The 18,044-nt window shown below is 39.9% G+C and overlaps 1 protein-coding gene across 2 annotated transcripts in view; it reads right to left on the reverse strand.

The window, feature by feature from the left end:
* The window catches only part of JAM3 (junctional adhesion molecule 3), a 59,674-nt gene that overhangs the window by 7,449 nt on the left and 34,181 nt on the right, over positions 1-18,044 (reverse strand). For both annotated transcript variants that reach the window (XR_012132631.1, XM_073239467.1), the window contains exons 2-3: positions 2,967-3,032; positions 2,350-2,463 (exon numbers count right to left, since the gene is read on the reverse strand). Coding sequence is in view for 1 of the 2 variants with exons in the window: in XM_073239467.1 (XP_073095568.1) it covers positions 2,350-2,463; positions 2,967-3,032 (180 nt within the window). In the remaining variant the exon portion in view is untranslated. The remainder of the gene's footprint in view (positions 1-2,349; positions 2,464-2,966; positions 3,033-18,044) is intronic.

Genomic DNA, 18,044 nt, shown 5'->3' on the forward strand with positions numbered 1-18,044 from the left:
TTAGTGAGGATGTGGGGACACAGTGCCAGAGGAATATAAAATGGTGCAGCCACTTCAGTAGTTTCTTAAAAAAAATCTACACATGCAATGTCATATGACCTAGCAACTGTACTCTTGGTCATTCATCCCCAAGAAAGGAAAGTTATGTTCAAACAAAAACCTGTACATGAATGTTCATAGCAGCATTATCAGTAACAGCCAATAAATGCAAGCAACCCAAATGTACACAATTGAATAGATAAAAAAATTTGGCAGAACTATAATGGAATATTATTCATCCACATACAAAGGCGTGAAGTACTGACACATGCTACAACATGGTGAACCTTGAAAACAATATGCTAAATGAAAGAAGTCAGGAAGGACCACAGATTATAAGAGTCCACTCACATGAAGTGCCCAGAACAGGCAAGTCCACAGAGACAAAGCAGATGCCAGGCGGTAGGGCTAGGAAGGGTGGGGAGTGACTGCTAACGGACACAGGGTTTCCTCTGGGGTTGATGAACTGTGAGATTTGAAATTGGTGATGGTGTACAATTGTTGAATGTACCAACAATCACTGAAGTATATACACTTTAAAATAACTTTATGCTATATGAATTTTATCTCAATTGAAAAAATTTTTAAAGCATAAAAAGACAGTAACTCTTTCAAAGAAGCATGAAGAACCTGAAGAATCGCAAATAAGGTACAGAGTTAGAAAGAAATGACACACAAAAAACCCAGAAACTAATTATGACTAAACCTGCTGATTGGTGACAATTATAGGAAGGATATACCACAATATAATACATAGCAAAGTGCCTAACATAGAGGGCAAACATTTCCAAAGGCACTTTCTCATAGGAAGGTTTGTTATGCAGTAGTTATCTGCAGAAGATTTGAATTTCTACCATGTAAGAAAATAACACGTAAAACTCTGTCCAGGCACTTTGTACAGCCCTGCACTGAGGCCAGAGAAGGGACCAGGAAGGTTCTCCCGCAGCCCTCACACTTCTTTGTGTGGTGAGCACCCCCCCATCCCGCCACTACAGGTAAGGTGTTGATTCCCAGAGACAAAGTTCTTGAAAAAGACTGCCACTTGGTTTCTGTGACGGTCACAATTGCATGCACTGGATTTATCAAGAACAGCCTGAGTTGCCAGAGAAAACTGATTGGTTTTCCAAGATTTTCCAACTCTTCAAAGCTCAGTGGTGGTGGGGAGGATACCAGTGGGAAGCAGAAGTACCTGTGAGGGCCTGTGACCTCTGATGGTGTTGAGGCCCGAAGCAGGGAGACTATGAGCTTAGGTATTTCTAAAACATTTCTTTCCTTCTCTGAAACTTCAGTATCAGCTTCTCTGGGAACTCCAAAGCCACCCCATCGAACTCCCTTGCGTGCGTCCTGTCAGAATGATGCAGCACCCTGGGGCAGGCCACCAGTGACTTCTCACAGCCTCCTCCGCATCTCCCCGCACTACCTGACAGGAACTCTGAACTGGGGGGCCTGCTCCAAGCCTGCCCATCTCCAATCTCCTCTCTGCAAAGCAGCCAAGGCAGTCCTAAAGCGTGGATGAGGTCATGTCATTTCCCCTTAAATCTCTCAGGGGACCCTTGGACTCTCCATTCTCACCAGTGGCATTCAGGGCTGCTCACCTGGCCGTGGTCACCTCTGCAGCTTCTGCCAAGTCACTCCCCGTCCCCTTCCCTCTCAAAGCCCCAGGATGGAGAAGAACTTAGAGTTTCTCCAATAAGCCAAGCTACCTTTTGCTCCCACATCTTCACACACAACTCCTCTGCCACACCTCTCACCATCTATCCGACTTACGAGCCTGTCTTCATGTCTCTGCTGAGATGTCACCTCTGGGAAGCCTTCTCTGCCCAACTGTCCTGCCCCAACTTCATGTAATCTGAGAGTACCCTAAGCTTGTCTCTCTGGCACAGGACAAGATCCTGCTAACTGGTGTAGCAAGCACTTTCTCGTGTGAATGCCTGGCACACAGCACATGCTCAGTAGATAACCTGCTGTCTCCCTGCTGCTTCCCATGACCCTTCTGATTCACTCACTAAACATGCATCACTATGGCCACAGATAATGGTAAGATGGTGGTCTAGGAAATGTCACTCTGACACTTCAGAAAGATGGATTACAAATAGATTAAAATCCTAACAAATGAACTGGTATTTGTTGAAGCCAGGTGACAGTACAGGGAGGCTCCATACACTATTCTCATTACATTTGCATGTTTGAGTTTTCCATAAGCAAAACAAAAGAGCCATCCTGGCTAGTGCAGGACTAATCCAAGGACAGTCTCCTGCCCCGAGTGTATGCCTGGTCCTGTGGGCAAAGAAGAGGGCTACGGGATCATACCCTGAATTTTGTTGTCAAAAAACACATATGTGGTCTGGTCATCTTGAATTTTCTTCCATTCAATCCTGGGGTCATTCGTCTGTGAATCCGTAATGATACAAGACAGTTCCACACCTGACGAAGAAGAATAAAAAAACCCACAGAACTCTGTGAATGTGGAACAACTTTAGGTTCACTTGTATACCCAGACCCTGCAAGCTATCTTTAGCTTTAGAGAGGTTTTTCACACAGATTAAAAAGTGACCGCCAAGCTCCAGAGGATTTAAGAAAAGATGAATTGTAGCTAGAAAAATACTAAAGATGATTAACAAGGGCTTTTACTAAATAGAGTACATGTCTCCCCATAATATTCCACTTGTATAAAAGAAATTTCTTCGTTGTGCAAGCACAAAGCCAGGGCAGGAATCAGATTTTAGCCAACCAAAGGCTGCAGTGTTCTCTGCTGGACCACTAACACAGTGTTTTTTGACACCCGTTCACATCAAATGTGTTACTGAGTAGCCCCCACCTGAGCATCTCTTTGGCACTATAAATAGGTGTTTGTCCTGAGTTGGCTGCAAGACCACTAAATGTCCATTAGATGGCGCCCTTCTCCTAATAGGTTCCCTTATACTTACTTTCAAATTCCTGTACCACTGGGTTTCGGTTGCTGGATTTGAGATTCACAGCCCCTATTAAGCAGCCTACAGGAAGAAAAGAAAAGTAAAATTAGGGACAAAGCAATTCTAAAACAGAGAACCCTAGGACTGAGGTCAGGTTTTCCCCTCTGTTTAAGCTACAATCACTAACCACAGAGGATAGACAATATTACATTACAAAACAAAGTCTCTTACATACAATGAGTCGGCTGCTTTCTTTCTCTGACCTTCACTGGAAGGAACAGAGGAAGAGGTGAATTCTGAGAATGCACTTTCCTTCTTAGTCCCAGAACAAAGCCCAGAGAGCTTCAAAGAATGTCCTTCTTGCTTAGAGTCATTGATAATCTTTTCAATGTCCATCACCCAGATCCAGGGGGCCTTCTGGGCATCCTTTCCTCCTCCAATCCCCCATCTCCTCCTCCAGGCTTCAGATCTGGCAAAGGCACTCTGTGGATGTGATATGGTCCAAGCCCTTAGTCTAGTATTTTTCCCTTCAGGACCGCAGCAGCACTCTTTACAGTCACCAACCAGCTGAGAGTCCATCTATATTACCCAGTGATTCCCGTCCATTAGAAACTTTTCACCAGTCTTTGGTAAATGAGAATAATAACATGGTGATTTCCTCTAATATAAGTTGAGTGAAGCTATTAATGAAATCAAGATATGCTGTTTACTTTGTAATGCCTTTCAAAACTAGCACCTGACTCTCCATGCATTTCAGCAAACATTAAAAGCCAGTCTGTCATCATCTCAAATGTCTTCCCCAATTTTCTTGGAAAATCAAGTAGATACAATGACCACCTAAAAAAATGTCATTCTTTTCAGCTACTTGGCATCTAGGAAAGTATGCCACCCCCAAAGAAGGCTTTCATACATAAATCTTACAAGGTCTCAGGATCTTACCCTGCTAAACCAGCTAAAGAGAAAGTGCCAGAAAGACCTGCATTCAAAGCTGCTTTCTGTTAGGTGTGCTGCAGGTCACAACAAACTATTCTTTTCTTTTTCCTAATCCTATTTAATGGCTCAGCTACGTGAATACATTCTAAGTATACATTTTGATGCTTTAATAAGACTTTATTAATTATAACAAAAGCCTTAAAAAATCTAGTAAAAGGGATGAAAATCAGAAGTATAATATATCTGAGTTGCTATTAGTCTCTAAAACACTGACTTCTATAAAAGGTTATAGAACCAGGACAAGTGAAGGTAACTGTTATTGGTCAGCAATGCATGGAGGCTAGAATACATCCCATGCACATATAGTACTTTCTCCTTCAAGCTGAAACTTCCCAGTGACTGGGACCCGTTAGTAGGATGCTCCGAATATCTACCTTATCCAGAAATGTGACCATGGACAATTCTTTCATTATGATGACTGTAACTTAGATGATGAAACACTTAAACTCTGGTTACAAATGAGTGAGATAAGGGATCAGCTTCTGACCCAAAGGGGCCTTAGAGGTAACATATGAGATCGTTGCTCAACTGGAAAATGACTGAACAACCCAATTTGATCCTTTCTCTTAAGAAGTATGAAGCTAAGAGAGACAGAGAATGAATTCTAGAGTTTAGAGTCACCAGAGAAATAGAGTTGAAGTAGAGAACAGAGAGAGATATGGTGGAAACACTAGAGCTGGTAGCAAATGAGCTAGAGGACAAAAAGATAACAGCAGGGCTACGCTTGTGTCCGCAATAAAGTCAGATGTTCATGAAGGCCAACTGAAATACATTCTTTACAACAAACCTCTAAAGTAAACCAAGTCAACCTATTTCTTACAACCTAGAAGAAGCTAAGGTAACACAGCTCCACATAATGGAAATAATTACCTCTTATTGCCCTGCTCTTCAGGGGAGAGATCAATGCTCTACACTTCGTAATAACAGTGTGACCTGACCTCTCTCCTACCCAACTACCCTTGATAAGTTTCATGGGCAGCTGCTGGTGCCAATCCTAGTAGTATGTCCCAAGAAGATATGAGAACAAAGGATCACTACAAGTAACTGAAGTTCTAACAAGTGATTTTTCACGAGAGCTGGGCCCTAGGTCTGCTAAGGTCTCAAGCTAAGCAGCCTTCTTCAGAATTGTTCTGTTCCTAAAAGTTGTTAAACCTGTAAATATTCTATAATGCTTACTTTGCCCATTCCCAAAGCCAAGGATCCCACTTTAAAATACAGTATTAATGAGAGGGTGAAAATGATGGTGGCCTGAGAAGTGAGGCAGAAACCTCCTCCCAAAACTACATATAACATGAAAATACAGCAAATACAACTAATCCTGAAAGAGTGACTGGAGAAAAGACTGAAGCAGGCAGCCTACATCTGGGGAAAAGAGAAGACCTCATGGAAAAGGGTGAAGTACCAAATCTGTGATCCAGCGCAACCCAAGCCCTCCCCCACCACAGCTCACAGGTGGGAGGAAGAGAAATGGAGCAGGGATGGAGTAGAAGCACAGGACTGTTAAACACCTAGCCCTGGGGGTCTGCTCCAGGAGCACCAGCCCACATTACATGGTGCTCTGGAGATTAGTGAGGTTGGAAAGCTAAGACAGGTGGAATACTTAGAGAGACTGATTTCCAGTCACTGGTGGAGAACAGGTACCCACAACAGCCCATTCCAGGACAAAAGAAAGGCAGCACTTTGAAAGACTTCCCACCAGTGGGAGGGCTGCTAAATGGGCAAGGATTATACAGAGCTTGCTGCTCAGGAGAAAGGACAGGTGGACAAAATCATCCTGGCACACTCAGCCCAGCAGGTTGGGAACTTGCAGGAGCTTCAGGTGCTTCACCTCCATGGTTAGCAACACAGTGCCAGGACCCCCTCTGCAATATGCAGTCTGACACTCCTTCCTCCCAGCTGACACCAGTTCGCAAACCTGCTACCCCTGTCATCGCACTGGGCCAGCTGGAGGGCAGCTCCACCTATGGCAGTACCGGGCATAAATAATAAGCTGCTCCCTGCATGCTCGGCCCACTGGTCCTGGTAGTGGAGACAGTACTGTGGCCAGGAGGCACTTGTGTATCAGTCAAGGGACACACAAAGAGTACAGAATATGACACCTAATATATAAAGAGTGGAGGAGGAAGAAAAAGAAGTGAGGATAAAAAAAAAGAACCTTAAATTGTATTAGAAATACTGTACTAAGTGAGTTAGTTTAAAACTGTTTGATTGTAAAGATTTCCTCCCAGCAAGAACAGGCACTGCCTGCCAGAGACCCTTGCCATCACTCCGGGGGCTGAGCAGCTCCAGAGAGCAGAGCTTCTGGGCACTAGAGGGTGTCACCTACACAAACTTATTACTCCACAGTAATAAATACAAATATGAAATGGCAAAAGAACCTGGTAAAAAACAAAATCTCACAAACACCAGAAAGAGGGCCAGATGAAACTGAACTCACCAATCTTCCTGAAAGAAATTTAAAATAAAAATCATAGACATACAGAACTACAGAAAAATATTGAAGATCTCAGACAGGACTTCAAGGAGACAGAAATTTTGAAAAATACAGTATCTGAAATGAAACATACAACGGAGGGATTCAAAAGCAGATTACATAAGGTAGAGGAGATGGTAAATGAAATAGAAATTAGAGAACAGGAATACAAAGAAGCTGAGGCAAAGAGAGAAAATAGGATCTCTAGGAATGAAAGAATAATAAGAAAACTGTGTGACCAATTCAAAGAGAACAATATTTGCATTATAGGGGTACCAGAAGGAGAAGAGAGAGAAAAAGGAATAGAAAGTCTCTTTGAGGAAGTATTTGCTGAACACTTCCCCAGTCTGGGAAAGGAAATAGTCTCTCAGGCCACGGAAGTACACAGATCTCTCAACACAAGGGACTCAAGGAAGACAACACCAAGACATATAATTACAGTGAAAAGATCAAGAACAAGGACAGAGTGTTAAAAGCAGCCAGAGAGAGAAAAAAGATCACATACAAAGGAAAACCCATCAGGCTATCATCAGACTTCTCAGCAGAAACCTTACAGGCCAGAAGAGAATGGCATGATATATTTAATGCAATGAAACAGCAGGACCTTGAACCAATAATATTCTACCAGGCAAGATCAGCATTTAAATTTGAAGCAGGGATTGAACAATTTCCAGATAAGTGAAAGCTAATGGACTTTACTTTCCACAAACCATCTCTACAGTATATTTTAAAGGGAATACTATAGATGAAAGTGCTCCTAATGCTAAATAGATGTCACCAGAGAAAATAAAACAACAGTAAAGGAAGTAGACCAATTAATTACTAAGCAAATGCAAAATTAAAGCAACTACCCACAAGGTCAGTCAAGGGATACACAAAGAGTACAGAATATGACACCTAATATATAAAGAGTGGAGGAGGAAGAAAAATAAGGGAGAAAAAAAAAGACCCTTTAGCCTGTGTTAGAAATAGTGTACTGAGCTAGTTTAAAACTGTTAGATTGTAAAGAAGTTACCCTTGAACCTTTGGTAACCATGAATCTAAAACCTGCAATGGCAATAAGTATATATCCATCAGTAATCATCCTAAATATAAATGGATTGAATGCACCAATCAAAAGACAGAGTCACTGACTGGATAAAAAAAACAAGACTCATCTACATGATGCCTACAAGACACTCACTTCAAACCCAAAGACATATACAAACTAAAAGTGAAGGGATGGAAGGAGATATGCAAATAATGGGGAGAAAAAAGCAGGAGCTGCAGTACTTGTATCAGACAAAATAGACTTCAAAACAAAGAAAGTAACAAGAGACAAAGAAGGACATTACACAATAATAAAGGGGCCAATCCAACAAGAGGATATAACCATTAAAAATATTTATGCACCCAACATAAGAGCACCTAAATATGTGAAACAAATTCTAACAGCATTAAAGGGGAAATAGAATGCAATGCATTCTTGTAGAAGACTTCAACACACCACTCACTCCAAAGGAGAGATCAACAAGACAGAAAATAAGTGAGGAGATAGAGGCACTGAACAACACATTAGAAGAGATGGACTTAACAGACATCTACAGAATACTCCACCCAAAAGCAACAGGATACACATTCTTCTCAAGTGTACATTGAACATTTTCCAGAATAGATTTTATAGTAGGCCACAAAAAGAGCCTCAGTAAATTCAGAAGGACTGAAATTGTACCAACCAGCTTCTCAGACTACAAAGGTATGAAACTAGAAATAAATTATGCAAAGAAAACAAAAAAGCCCACAAACACATGGACACTTAACAACATTCTCCTAAATAATCAATGGGTCAATGACCAAATAAAAACAGAGATCAAACAATGTATAGAGACAAATGAAAAAAACAACTCAACACCCCAATAGCTCTGGGACACAGCAAAGGCCTTTCTAAGAGGGAAGTATATTGCAATACAGGCTTACCTCAGGAAAGAAGAACAATCCTATATGAACAGTCTAAACTCACAATTAATGACACTAGAAAAAGAAGAAGAAATGAGGCCCAAAGTCAGTAGAAGGAGGGACATAATGAAGATTAGGGCAGAAATAAATGAAATTGAGAGAATAAAACAATAGAAAGAATCAATGAAACTAGGAGCTCTTAGCTTCATACTTCTTAAGAGAAAGGATCAAATTGGGTTGTTCAGTCATTTTCCAGTTGAGTAACGATCTCATATGTTACCTCTAAGGCCCCTTTGGGTCAGAAGCTGATCCCTTATCTCCCTTATTGAAAAGAATAAAATATTCTTGGGGGAAATAAACAAAATAGATAAAACCCTAGCCAGACTTATCAAGAAAAAGAGTCTATACACATAAACATAATCAGAAATAAGAAAGGAAAAATTACTACAGACTCTGCAGAAATATAAAGAATCATTAGAGAATACTATGAAAAATTATAAGCTAAGAAACTGGATAACCTAGAAGAAATGGACCACTTTCTAGAAAAATACAACCTTACAAGACTAAACCAGTAAGAAACAGAAAATCTGAACAGACCAATTACCAGCAACGAAACTGAGTTGATAATAAAAAAACTACCAAAGAACAAAACTTCCATACCAGATGGATTCACTGCAGAATTTTATCAGTCATTTAGTGAAGACCTAATACCCATCCTCCTTAAAGTTTTCCAAAAAGTATAAGAAAGAATATTTCCAAACTCATTCTCATAGGCTAATACCAAAGACACCACAATAAAGAAAATTACAGACCAATATCCCTGATGAACATGATGCAAAAACACTCAACAAATATTACAAACTGAATTAAAAAAGATCATCAATCATTATCAAGTGGGATTTATTCCAGGGATGCAAGGATGGTACAATATTAAAAAATCCATCAACATCATACACCACTCAGCAAAAAGGACAAAAACCACATGATCATCTCCATAGATGCTGAAAAAGAATTTGACAAAATTCAATATCCATTCATGATAAAAACTCTCAACAAAATGGATATAGAGGGCAAGTACTTCAACATAATAAAGGCCATATATAACAAACCCATAGTCAACATCACACTGAACAGCAAGAAGCTGAAAGTTCTTCCTCTAAGATAGGCAACAGGACAAGGATGCCCACTCTCCCCACTTCTATTCAACATAGTACTGGAGGTCCTAGCCATGGCAATCAGACAACACAAAGAAATAAAAGGCATCCTGATTGGTAAGGAAGAAGTCAAACTGTCACTGTATGCAGATAACATGATTCTGTACTTAAAAAACCCTAAAGAATCTACCCCAAAACTACTAGAACTATTAACTGAATTCAGCAATGTTGCAGAATATGAAATTAATACACAGATATCTGTTGCATTCCTATATACTAGTGATGAACTAGCAGAGAGAGAAATCAGGAAAATTCCATTTATAATTGCATTGAAAAGAATAAAATACCTATGAATAAACCAAGCAGGTGAAAGACCTATACCCTGAAAATTACAAGACACTCATGAGAGAAATTAAAGAAGACTCCAATAAATGGAAATACATCCCATGCTCATGGATAGGAATAATTAATATTTTGTCAAAATGGCCATCCTGCCTAAAGCAATCTACAGATTCAATGCAATCTCTAAAAAAAATACCAACATCATTCTTCAACAAACTAGAACATATAGTTCTAAAACTCATATAGAACCACAAAAGACCCCAAATAGCACCAAAGCAATCCTTAGAATGAAGAATAAAGCTGGGAGGATTATGTTCTCTGACTTCAAGCTCTACTACAAAGCCACAATAATGAAGACAATTTGTTACTGACACAAGAACAGACCCACAGATCAATGGAACAGAATACAGAGCCCAGATATAAACCCACACATATACGGCCAATTAATACACGATAAAGGAGCCATGTGTATACAATGGGGGAAATGACAGCCTCTTCAACAACTGGTGTTGCCAAAACTGGAAAGCTACATGTACAAGATTGAAACTGGATTATTGTCTAACTCCATATACAAAAGTAAACTCAAAATGGATCAAAGACCTGAATGTAAATCATGAAATTATAAAACTCTTAGAAGAAAACACAAGCAAAACTCTCTTGAATATAAACATGAGCAACTTTTCCCTGAACACATTTCCTCGGGCAAAGGAAATAAAAGCAAAAATTAACAAATGGGACTACATCAAACTAAAAAGCTTCTGTACAGCAAAGGACACCATTAGACCTCATTTTGAATTTTGGGGGAATTCTTATTTGTATCATTCCACTCACGGCATTCATGGTTAATGTGTTTTCTGGCCTTAGGCCTAAAGCCATTGAATTTGAAACTTACTGTTCTTTGGACCACTAGAAGGACATTGGTACCTATGTAGCAAATACAGTAATAATAAAAACAACTATAATAAGTAACCCCTGTTGTAAATGTTTATCTTCAATTATTGATGAAAGAAGGGTAAAGAATTCTAACAATATTTTACAGTTGGTAAAAGTGAGGGGTAAAAAATAACACAGAAAGTAAGGCCCAGATTTCTTGATAGTAGTGGTTCCTAGCTTTGGCATACAGAAGAGCTTTGAAAATGGAATTGCAAGCATAACACTCAATGGTTACCTCTGTCCTGGATTGGATCACCTAGTTCTTCTGGGTTAAGAACACATTTGTCAGTTCTGTTGTACCAATTAAGACTAGGAAATCATGGAAGCCAAAAATGCCAGTTTTCCAATTTATAGTGAGCTACATTGTTAAAAGAAACACTGGAAGACAGTAAGTCACACAGCCCTGAGTTTTGTAAATGTGCATGCTTGACAAGAAATGTGGCAAGAAATGATTTTTTAAAAGTTTGAGAATCTTTCTAACCACTTTTTTCCCAAATGCTAAATGATATGAAGATGGTCCAAAGAGAAGGCTATTCTACAATTCATCAGGGCCAGGTTATCACCAATGTATTGATGCTAACCATATCACACTATCACAGAGGGAGAGGGAGAGAAGTTATTGTTATCCTTAAGGCCCAACAGCTAGATATAATCAACTGGACTGGGGGAGGAAGAGAAAAAAACAGATTCAGAGAAGTCATACATGGGACAGAATTACTTTGAAACACATGACCCATGCCATGCATAGTGGTGTCTGGCACAGGTTTTCTATTCAGGATAACCTGACCAAGAAATTGCTCTGCTGCCCTGGCTCTGTCACAGATTTCCTGCACCCTCGGCACGTTCCCCACAAACTCAGAAAAGTGCCCTGTGCCGAATCTGTGTGCCCTGTCTAAACTACACAAGGAAAGAGCCTGAGAAATGAGACAGTACTGCGGGGAGAAGTGACCCAGCTGGGAATCATGCCCTGAGGATGCAGAAGCATGGCCTGCCCTAAAACACAGAGCATGGGCCTTTCCTAGGCAGGAGGTTTCTGCTCTGCTCTCAGAAGCAGATGACAGAGACATGCATATAAATGAACCCGCAGGATAGGGCTGCAGCATGGGCTCAGCTGAGAAAAAAGAGAGAGGTCTGCTGGGAATGGCCCACAGTGTGGCCATTCATCCACACATGAGTCACCACCTTTGACGTCAGCCTTTGCCTCATTAGGGAGCAGAAGAACCCTGGGGTCAATTTCTAAGTTCCAGTATCATCTGGTTAAGCAACTGAGGAGCTCACGAATTACAAGTATCCCACCCTCTGGACACTGGTCTACTAGGAAAATACATGCTTTTCCTGAGAAGACAAGGATGGCAGGGGGAAGGGATGCCATACCGATGTATAAAATTTCACCTACAAGGAGCCACTCAGCAGTACTCAGAAAGAGACGAGCACACAGACATAGAGGAGTGAGACCTTAAACTCAACAGAGTTCATTTGACCTGTAGCAAATGTGACGGTAGGCTGCTTCCTGGAGTTCAGTCTACTATTCTGCTAAAAAGGAGAAATGACACTGTTAAGGTGCTTTTCATAGAACAGAACTGTCAACCCAGCCTGCAAGATGGATGCCAAACGTAGAGATAGAACAAGATAGACACTGTACTTCCTCCCACGAACATTTTGATAATTAACAAAGCAGGAGGGAACTAAAAGGTAAGGATATAATGCTGCTGAGAATTCAATAAACTGTACATTCTTGTGAATATTGTTTGGGTTGTCTGATAGCACTCTGAACATGAATTAAGACTCCTGGCATTCCACTGAGGAGGTGAGGATGGCTACATCTGTTTCCCAGTTAGGGGATCAGGTCCTAGAGAGGTTACTGTCTATGAGCACAAATAAAAGCCAGAAGCCAGGAGTCCTGACTCCTAGCCTCTATTTCGCTGTTCTTTTTCATAATCTTCCTTTATAAGAAGAAACCATCTATATAGAACTAAAGGAAATAGCAACAAATAGGTGGAAAGAGAATCTGGAACAAAAAGGGAAACATGACTCAGACCCTAAAGCCTAAACTTGTATCCCATTGTCCTATTGAAACCCTTTCTTAGATGAGTTTGCAAGGGAAATGGCCTTAAAAAAAAGCCTCTGGACTGATACACAGATGGCACTGGCTTCTTCCCACACAGTCATCTCTTCCTTCCAGGGAAGATGTGGAGCTAAGTTCAAGGGAGCAGAGGGAGCAGGCAGATGGCAATGATAAGGCAGGAGAGGAAACGCTGACGCGGAAGCCCACAATGGCTTTCCAAGTTCATGCAGGCCCCTATAATTATTATCTGAAACTACTGTGTTCTTTGTTTGCCTTTCCCTTTCCTAATCTGGAACAATTTTAGCAGCTGTGGACAACAGCAATTTCTTATTTTGGTTTTGAGAGAGCTTTTAGAAATTCTACCAGGGTCTGGGGATCTGATGCCAGACAAGCTGTATGATGATCACTTCAGAAGCTTATTTAAAATACTATTGCCCAAATCACCTCCTCAGCATCTACAGCACACACACCCCAAATTCTAACAAAGTGGGTTGGAAAAGGCCCAGATACGTATTTTTTTTCCAAGCGTCCCAGGTGACTGTTATATGCAGGCCATTTGGTGGAACACAGCTAAGTCATTCATTATGTCAGGTACAACCCAAAATCTGGGGTTGCGGTCACAGAGGCAGAGCTCTATTGCTGGATATGAGGATGATGCCTGCTTTCCTTTATTATTCTGAAGAATTATTGGCTATTCATTGCTTCTAGATCCCTAGGCCAAAGAAACCAGTAACATAAAATATTGTAATAAAAAAATACACTTAAGCCATAACAGCCTAAGAGGTAATGCTACTCTCACCTCACAAACTGCCTGATTCAGTAGAGGCTGGTTAATTTTGACTGATTCTTCCAAGAGCCTTGGCACACTGGCACATGCACCCTGAAGCAGAGTAAGAGTCCATGAAAAACTAAATTCCAAAGGTAACCATTGAACCCACAAGCCAGACAGATCAAGGTCTTAAAGTAAACATCACCTGTCTTTTCCTGATGTGTAAACAAAATCTCAACAGCAAAACAGGTTGCTGGCTCACGAGTGGTACACTGGGAGATAAAGGGACTTGTTTCTTTAACAATGGCTACTACCATTCAACTGCAGACACCCAAGAGAGAGAAATCAATGGCTGTCTTAGTGCTCCATGAAAACTTACATTAATTTGGGCTTTTACTTGTTACCATAAAACAAGAGGGAAAAGAAGTTCTTTCAGGAAATGTTTCACTTTAAGTCAGATGTGTTGCTGCTAAGAATTGGTTTATGTATGTTTGGCTCTCTGAAGAGTTATAATTAGACTTCTGGCATTCTGTCCAGTTTGTCTCCTGCTTAAAAGAAACTTTTCCCTGACCAAGCCTGGAGCAGCACGGGTACACGTCAGTATGTACCACTGTGGGACCTCACTGGCCTAGTGGGGTCAAATCTAAATATAAAATGGCAACGGCAGGCTTTCCAGTGGAGAAGTTACATGTTTATTCTTCAAGACCACTTCTGTGTGCCTGCTTAGCAAAACTCCTTTTAGAGAAGAAAATATTCCATTAAATAGTACCTTTTCAACAATGCCTCAGTTTCTTTACCAATTTTTTAAAGGAATTTATGAGCAAGAGCAGGGGGAGAAAGTACAAGCCAATGATATTTTTTCAAGACCCACTCACCATACACGCAGAAAGAATACACAGTAAATGGATCAAATGCGTTCTGACAAGCGCACAGTCAGATGAACTCCAGGTTAAAGGCTGCCCATTGTTACTTTGGCTAAACTAAATGACAACACAATTGAAGAGACCTTAAAAATAAAGCATAAAGAGACCCAACCAAATATCATGGAGCTCCAAATACATCTGGCTGTGATGGCTGGTTGGTTCATTTTACATGTCAAAATGGACAGTACTATTGGAAGAGATTAACATTTAAATTGGTGAGATCTGAGTGAACACACTGCCCTCCTTCATGTGTGCAGGCTTCATCCAACCCATTGAAAGGAATGAATAAATCAAAATGACCAGCCTCCCCAAGCAAGAGGGAGCTCCCTAGCAGACTGCCTTAGGACTTCACCTGCACCTGCACACTCCTGGGTCTGCAGACTGCTGGTCCACTCTGCAGATTTTGAACTTGCCAGCCTTCATAATCATATGAGCCCATTCCTTATAATAAATTCCTTTATATATACAACATATATACATAAAATAAATAAATTCTGTTCCATACACACACACCCCCTATTGGTTCCACTTCTCTGGAGAACCCTAATATACTCATTGGCTATAGTGCTTCTTGATTTGAATCTCAGGTTTAGAAGAAAAACCTGTGTAATTTCATTGCACATATGCTCCATGAAGGACTCTCCTGGTGGTGACCCTGATGCAGAGTCGGAGCCATACCATGTCGAATTCCAGTGCTCAGCTAGCAGGAAGGCATCAGACAAGACACTACTGATTTGACTACACTGCCTTGTTATTTCTATTTAGTTCTATCTCCAACCCAAAGCCATCAAAGATTTCTTAACCATGATGAGTCTGACTAAGTCAGATAATGGCAAAGTGAACTCCATCTACTAGTCATCTTAGAAGAGTTTGAAGAAATAGCTACCCTGGAAGGCCAGTCCCCAACCCCTTTCCATCTCTATTAGATAGGTTTATACAGTTTAAGTAGAAAGTCCAAGATTATCATAGGGAAATTACTGCCATATTAATGGGAGCTATAGGAGAAGACAAAAAGGGGAAAGAAGGCCTAAATATGTCTTATGCACTTTTAGCATCAAACCATCAAGTAAAACTATGAATAAAATATCTTAAGGAGTTGAGGAAAGGGTATAGAACGGGAGAGGAACAGAGAGAAGAAGGGAGAGGTGTGTGAGGGCAGGAATGGGGAAGGCAGAGAGGGATGAGGTAGGGGGAAGGCAGACGGTAAAGGGAAGAGGAAAGGAAAGAATCATCCAGAATAATGGCACCACTTGTATTTTAACACTGCAATTATTTCTGTTTTTTCAATGGTTCAGAAAGTGTCTATGAAGTAGAAAAAGAACTCTATGTGTTTCCCCTTGCCTTACCATGACTTTCACCCTGAAATAAATAACTGAAGTTATACAAATGCTTGTTGAAGAGGTGGTCACCTTCTTTAAATGAACATGACACTGTCACTTACTGCAGACCAGTCAGACCACTTGTAAAATATTCTTGGCTTTAAAGCACAGATAAACAAACAAAATCCTTTCTCTGTTGCAATGAGACCTATCTTGGAGGTACTGAGGCATAACAAATACATATGGCTAAATACAGAACATGTGTCTTGTTATGTAAAAAAACCTAATCTGGAAATGAATTATCCCTAACATTTACCCTGAGCATAAGACCTTGGCATGAAGCTCCTCTCTGAGTGAACCCAGTCCTATAACACAATTTCCCATGTGAATACAGATTCTGGTAACAGAACATTCTGAGACAGAGTGTATGTGTTCTCATATGCTACAAAGAAGTGATTCAAAGTTATATCTGCATTCCAACTGCAGACATTGCAGTAATCCCATCCAGCATGTCCTCTCTATGGTTCACTCTAATCTTTGAATCCTTCAGAGGTAATGGAAACAGCATTAGCTGTTATGGTGAAAGGCAGTGCATGAGTTATCATCCTACTTCAGAATCTGATGGGTGAGCCACCTCAGGGACTCTTGACTTACACATGTCAGGTAATTTCACCTACCAAGAACCACTACATAAAAAACAGTGACTAATTATTTGTTTTATTCCACTGACATATCAGTAAGAGGAAACACTCAAGCTACAACACATAGGCTTTAGATATAGCGTGTTTTTTAAAATGCTATGAAATATTCCAATGGGGACTGAGATGTTGGGGGATGGGGAAGTAGAGGGGTGGTCTTTACAAAAAAGTTCAATCTTCTGATGTTCACCTGAGTTTAAGTGCAGTCCCATCTGAAGTAGAATAACAGATTATAAACCACCAAGTATTTCTTCAATAAAACAGGGGTAGGGAACCCTTTTTCTATTAATGACCACTGATTCATACACAGATCAAACAAATCACATAAAAGGGAATTTAATTTGCTTTTTCTTGTCCCAATGAAGAATATTCAATCCACTTATATTCTGAATTAAGATCAGAATATATATATTCAACAAATACAACTAATGCCAATTATATATATTTTAATTTTATATAAAGGCCAGTTATAAGGAGACAGAAAGAAACAGTCCAATATAGGAGTGATCTAGAGTTTAGTGACATATGCACAATCAGGAGTAAATATATAAATGAACATATAAAAGAACATAGGAAAAGAGAAAGTGTAAGGTTTAAAAAAAGGAGCCAGAAAAGAAAATGGAATACACAGCAAGTAGCTAGGCTATGTCATTACAATGCAAGGGATTTTTGAAATATTAATAGTAGAAAGCTTTGGACAGTTACCACAAAAAAATGACCTTTGATTTTCTTTTTAAACTGTTTATTTACCATTCACTGATCTTTAACTACTCTACTACGGACAGGAAAATTAGAGATGCCTATTGTGAGAGAGAAGTATTCTCTGGGAAGCCACATCAGAAACTTTTTATCATTCTAGTACAAAAAGAAAATAAAGCAATGGTCTTCTTAGCTTGATTTCCCTACTGCTGATTTCAATCTAACAAAACAATGACTCCAGCCCTGCCTAACCTACATATTTTTCCATGTCAAAAGCAACTCTGAAAAAATAATTTTAGCATTCTGTGTCTACTTTAATAACAAAATACACTATAAGGATCCATGAAATAATGTTTTTAAAAAGAACTTTACTTGTAAAAGGAGGTAAGGGGTTGGGGTTGACTGCAAAGGAGTTACATGTTAGAATTTTTAGGTCTGGTACTGAGATGGTGAATACATAACTAAGCATTCATCACACCTTTAAAATTGTGGAGCACAAAGAGTGAACTTGACTGTATGAGAATGTTTAAAAAATATATCATCCAGGATGTCCAGAGAACTAGGATGGAATGTAGACTGATAAATGAAACTAACTGTATTACAAATAACATAATCTCACTAAAGGAGAGGGGATAAAGGAATTGATATAAATAACTTTGGAAAACAGTGTTTTTGACTGGATGTTATATGGCTAGAAGAAGAATTTTATACAAACACTTGTCTCTAGTCAATAAATTAATTTCTCACAGTGCTATAGGTTAGCAACTCTGAAAATACTTTACATGTATAA

This window comes from Manis javanica, chromosome 6 (assembly GCF_040802235.1).
Source record: "Manis javanica isolate MJ-LG chromosome 6, MJ_LKY, whole genome shotgun sequence".
Lineage (NCBI taxonomy): Eukaryota > Metazoa > Chordata > Mammalia > Pholidota > Manidae > Manis > Manis javanica.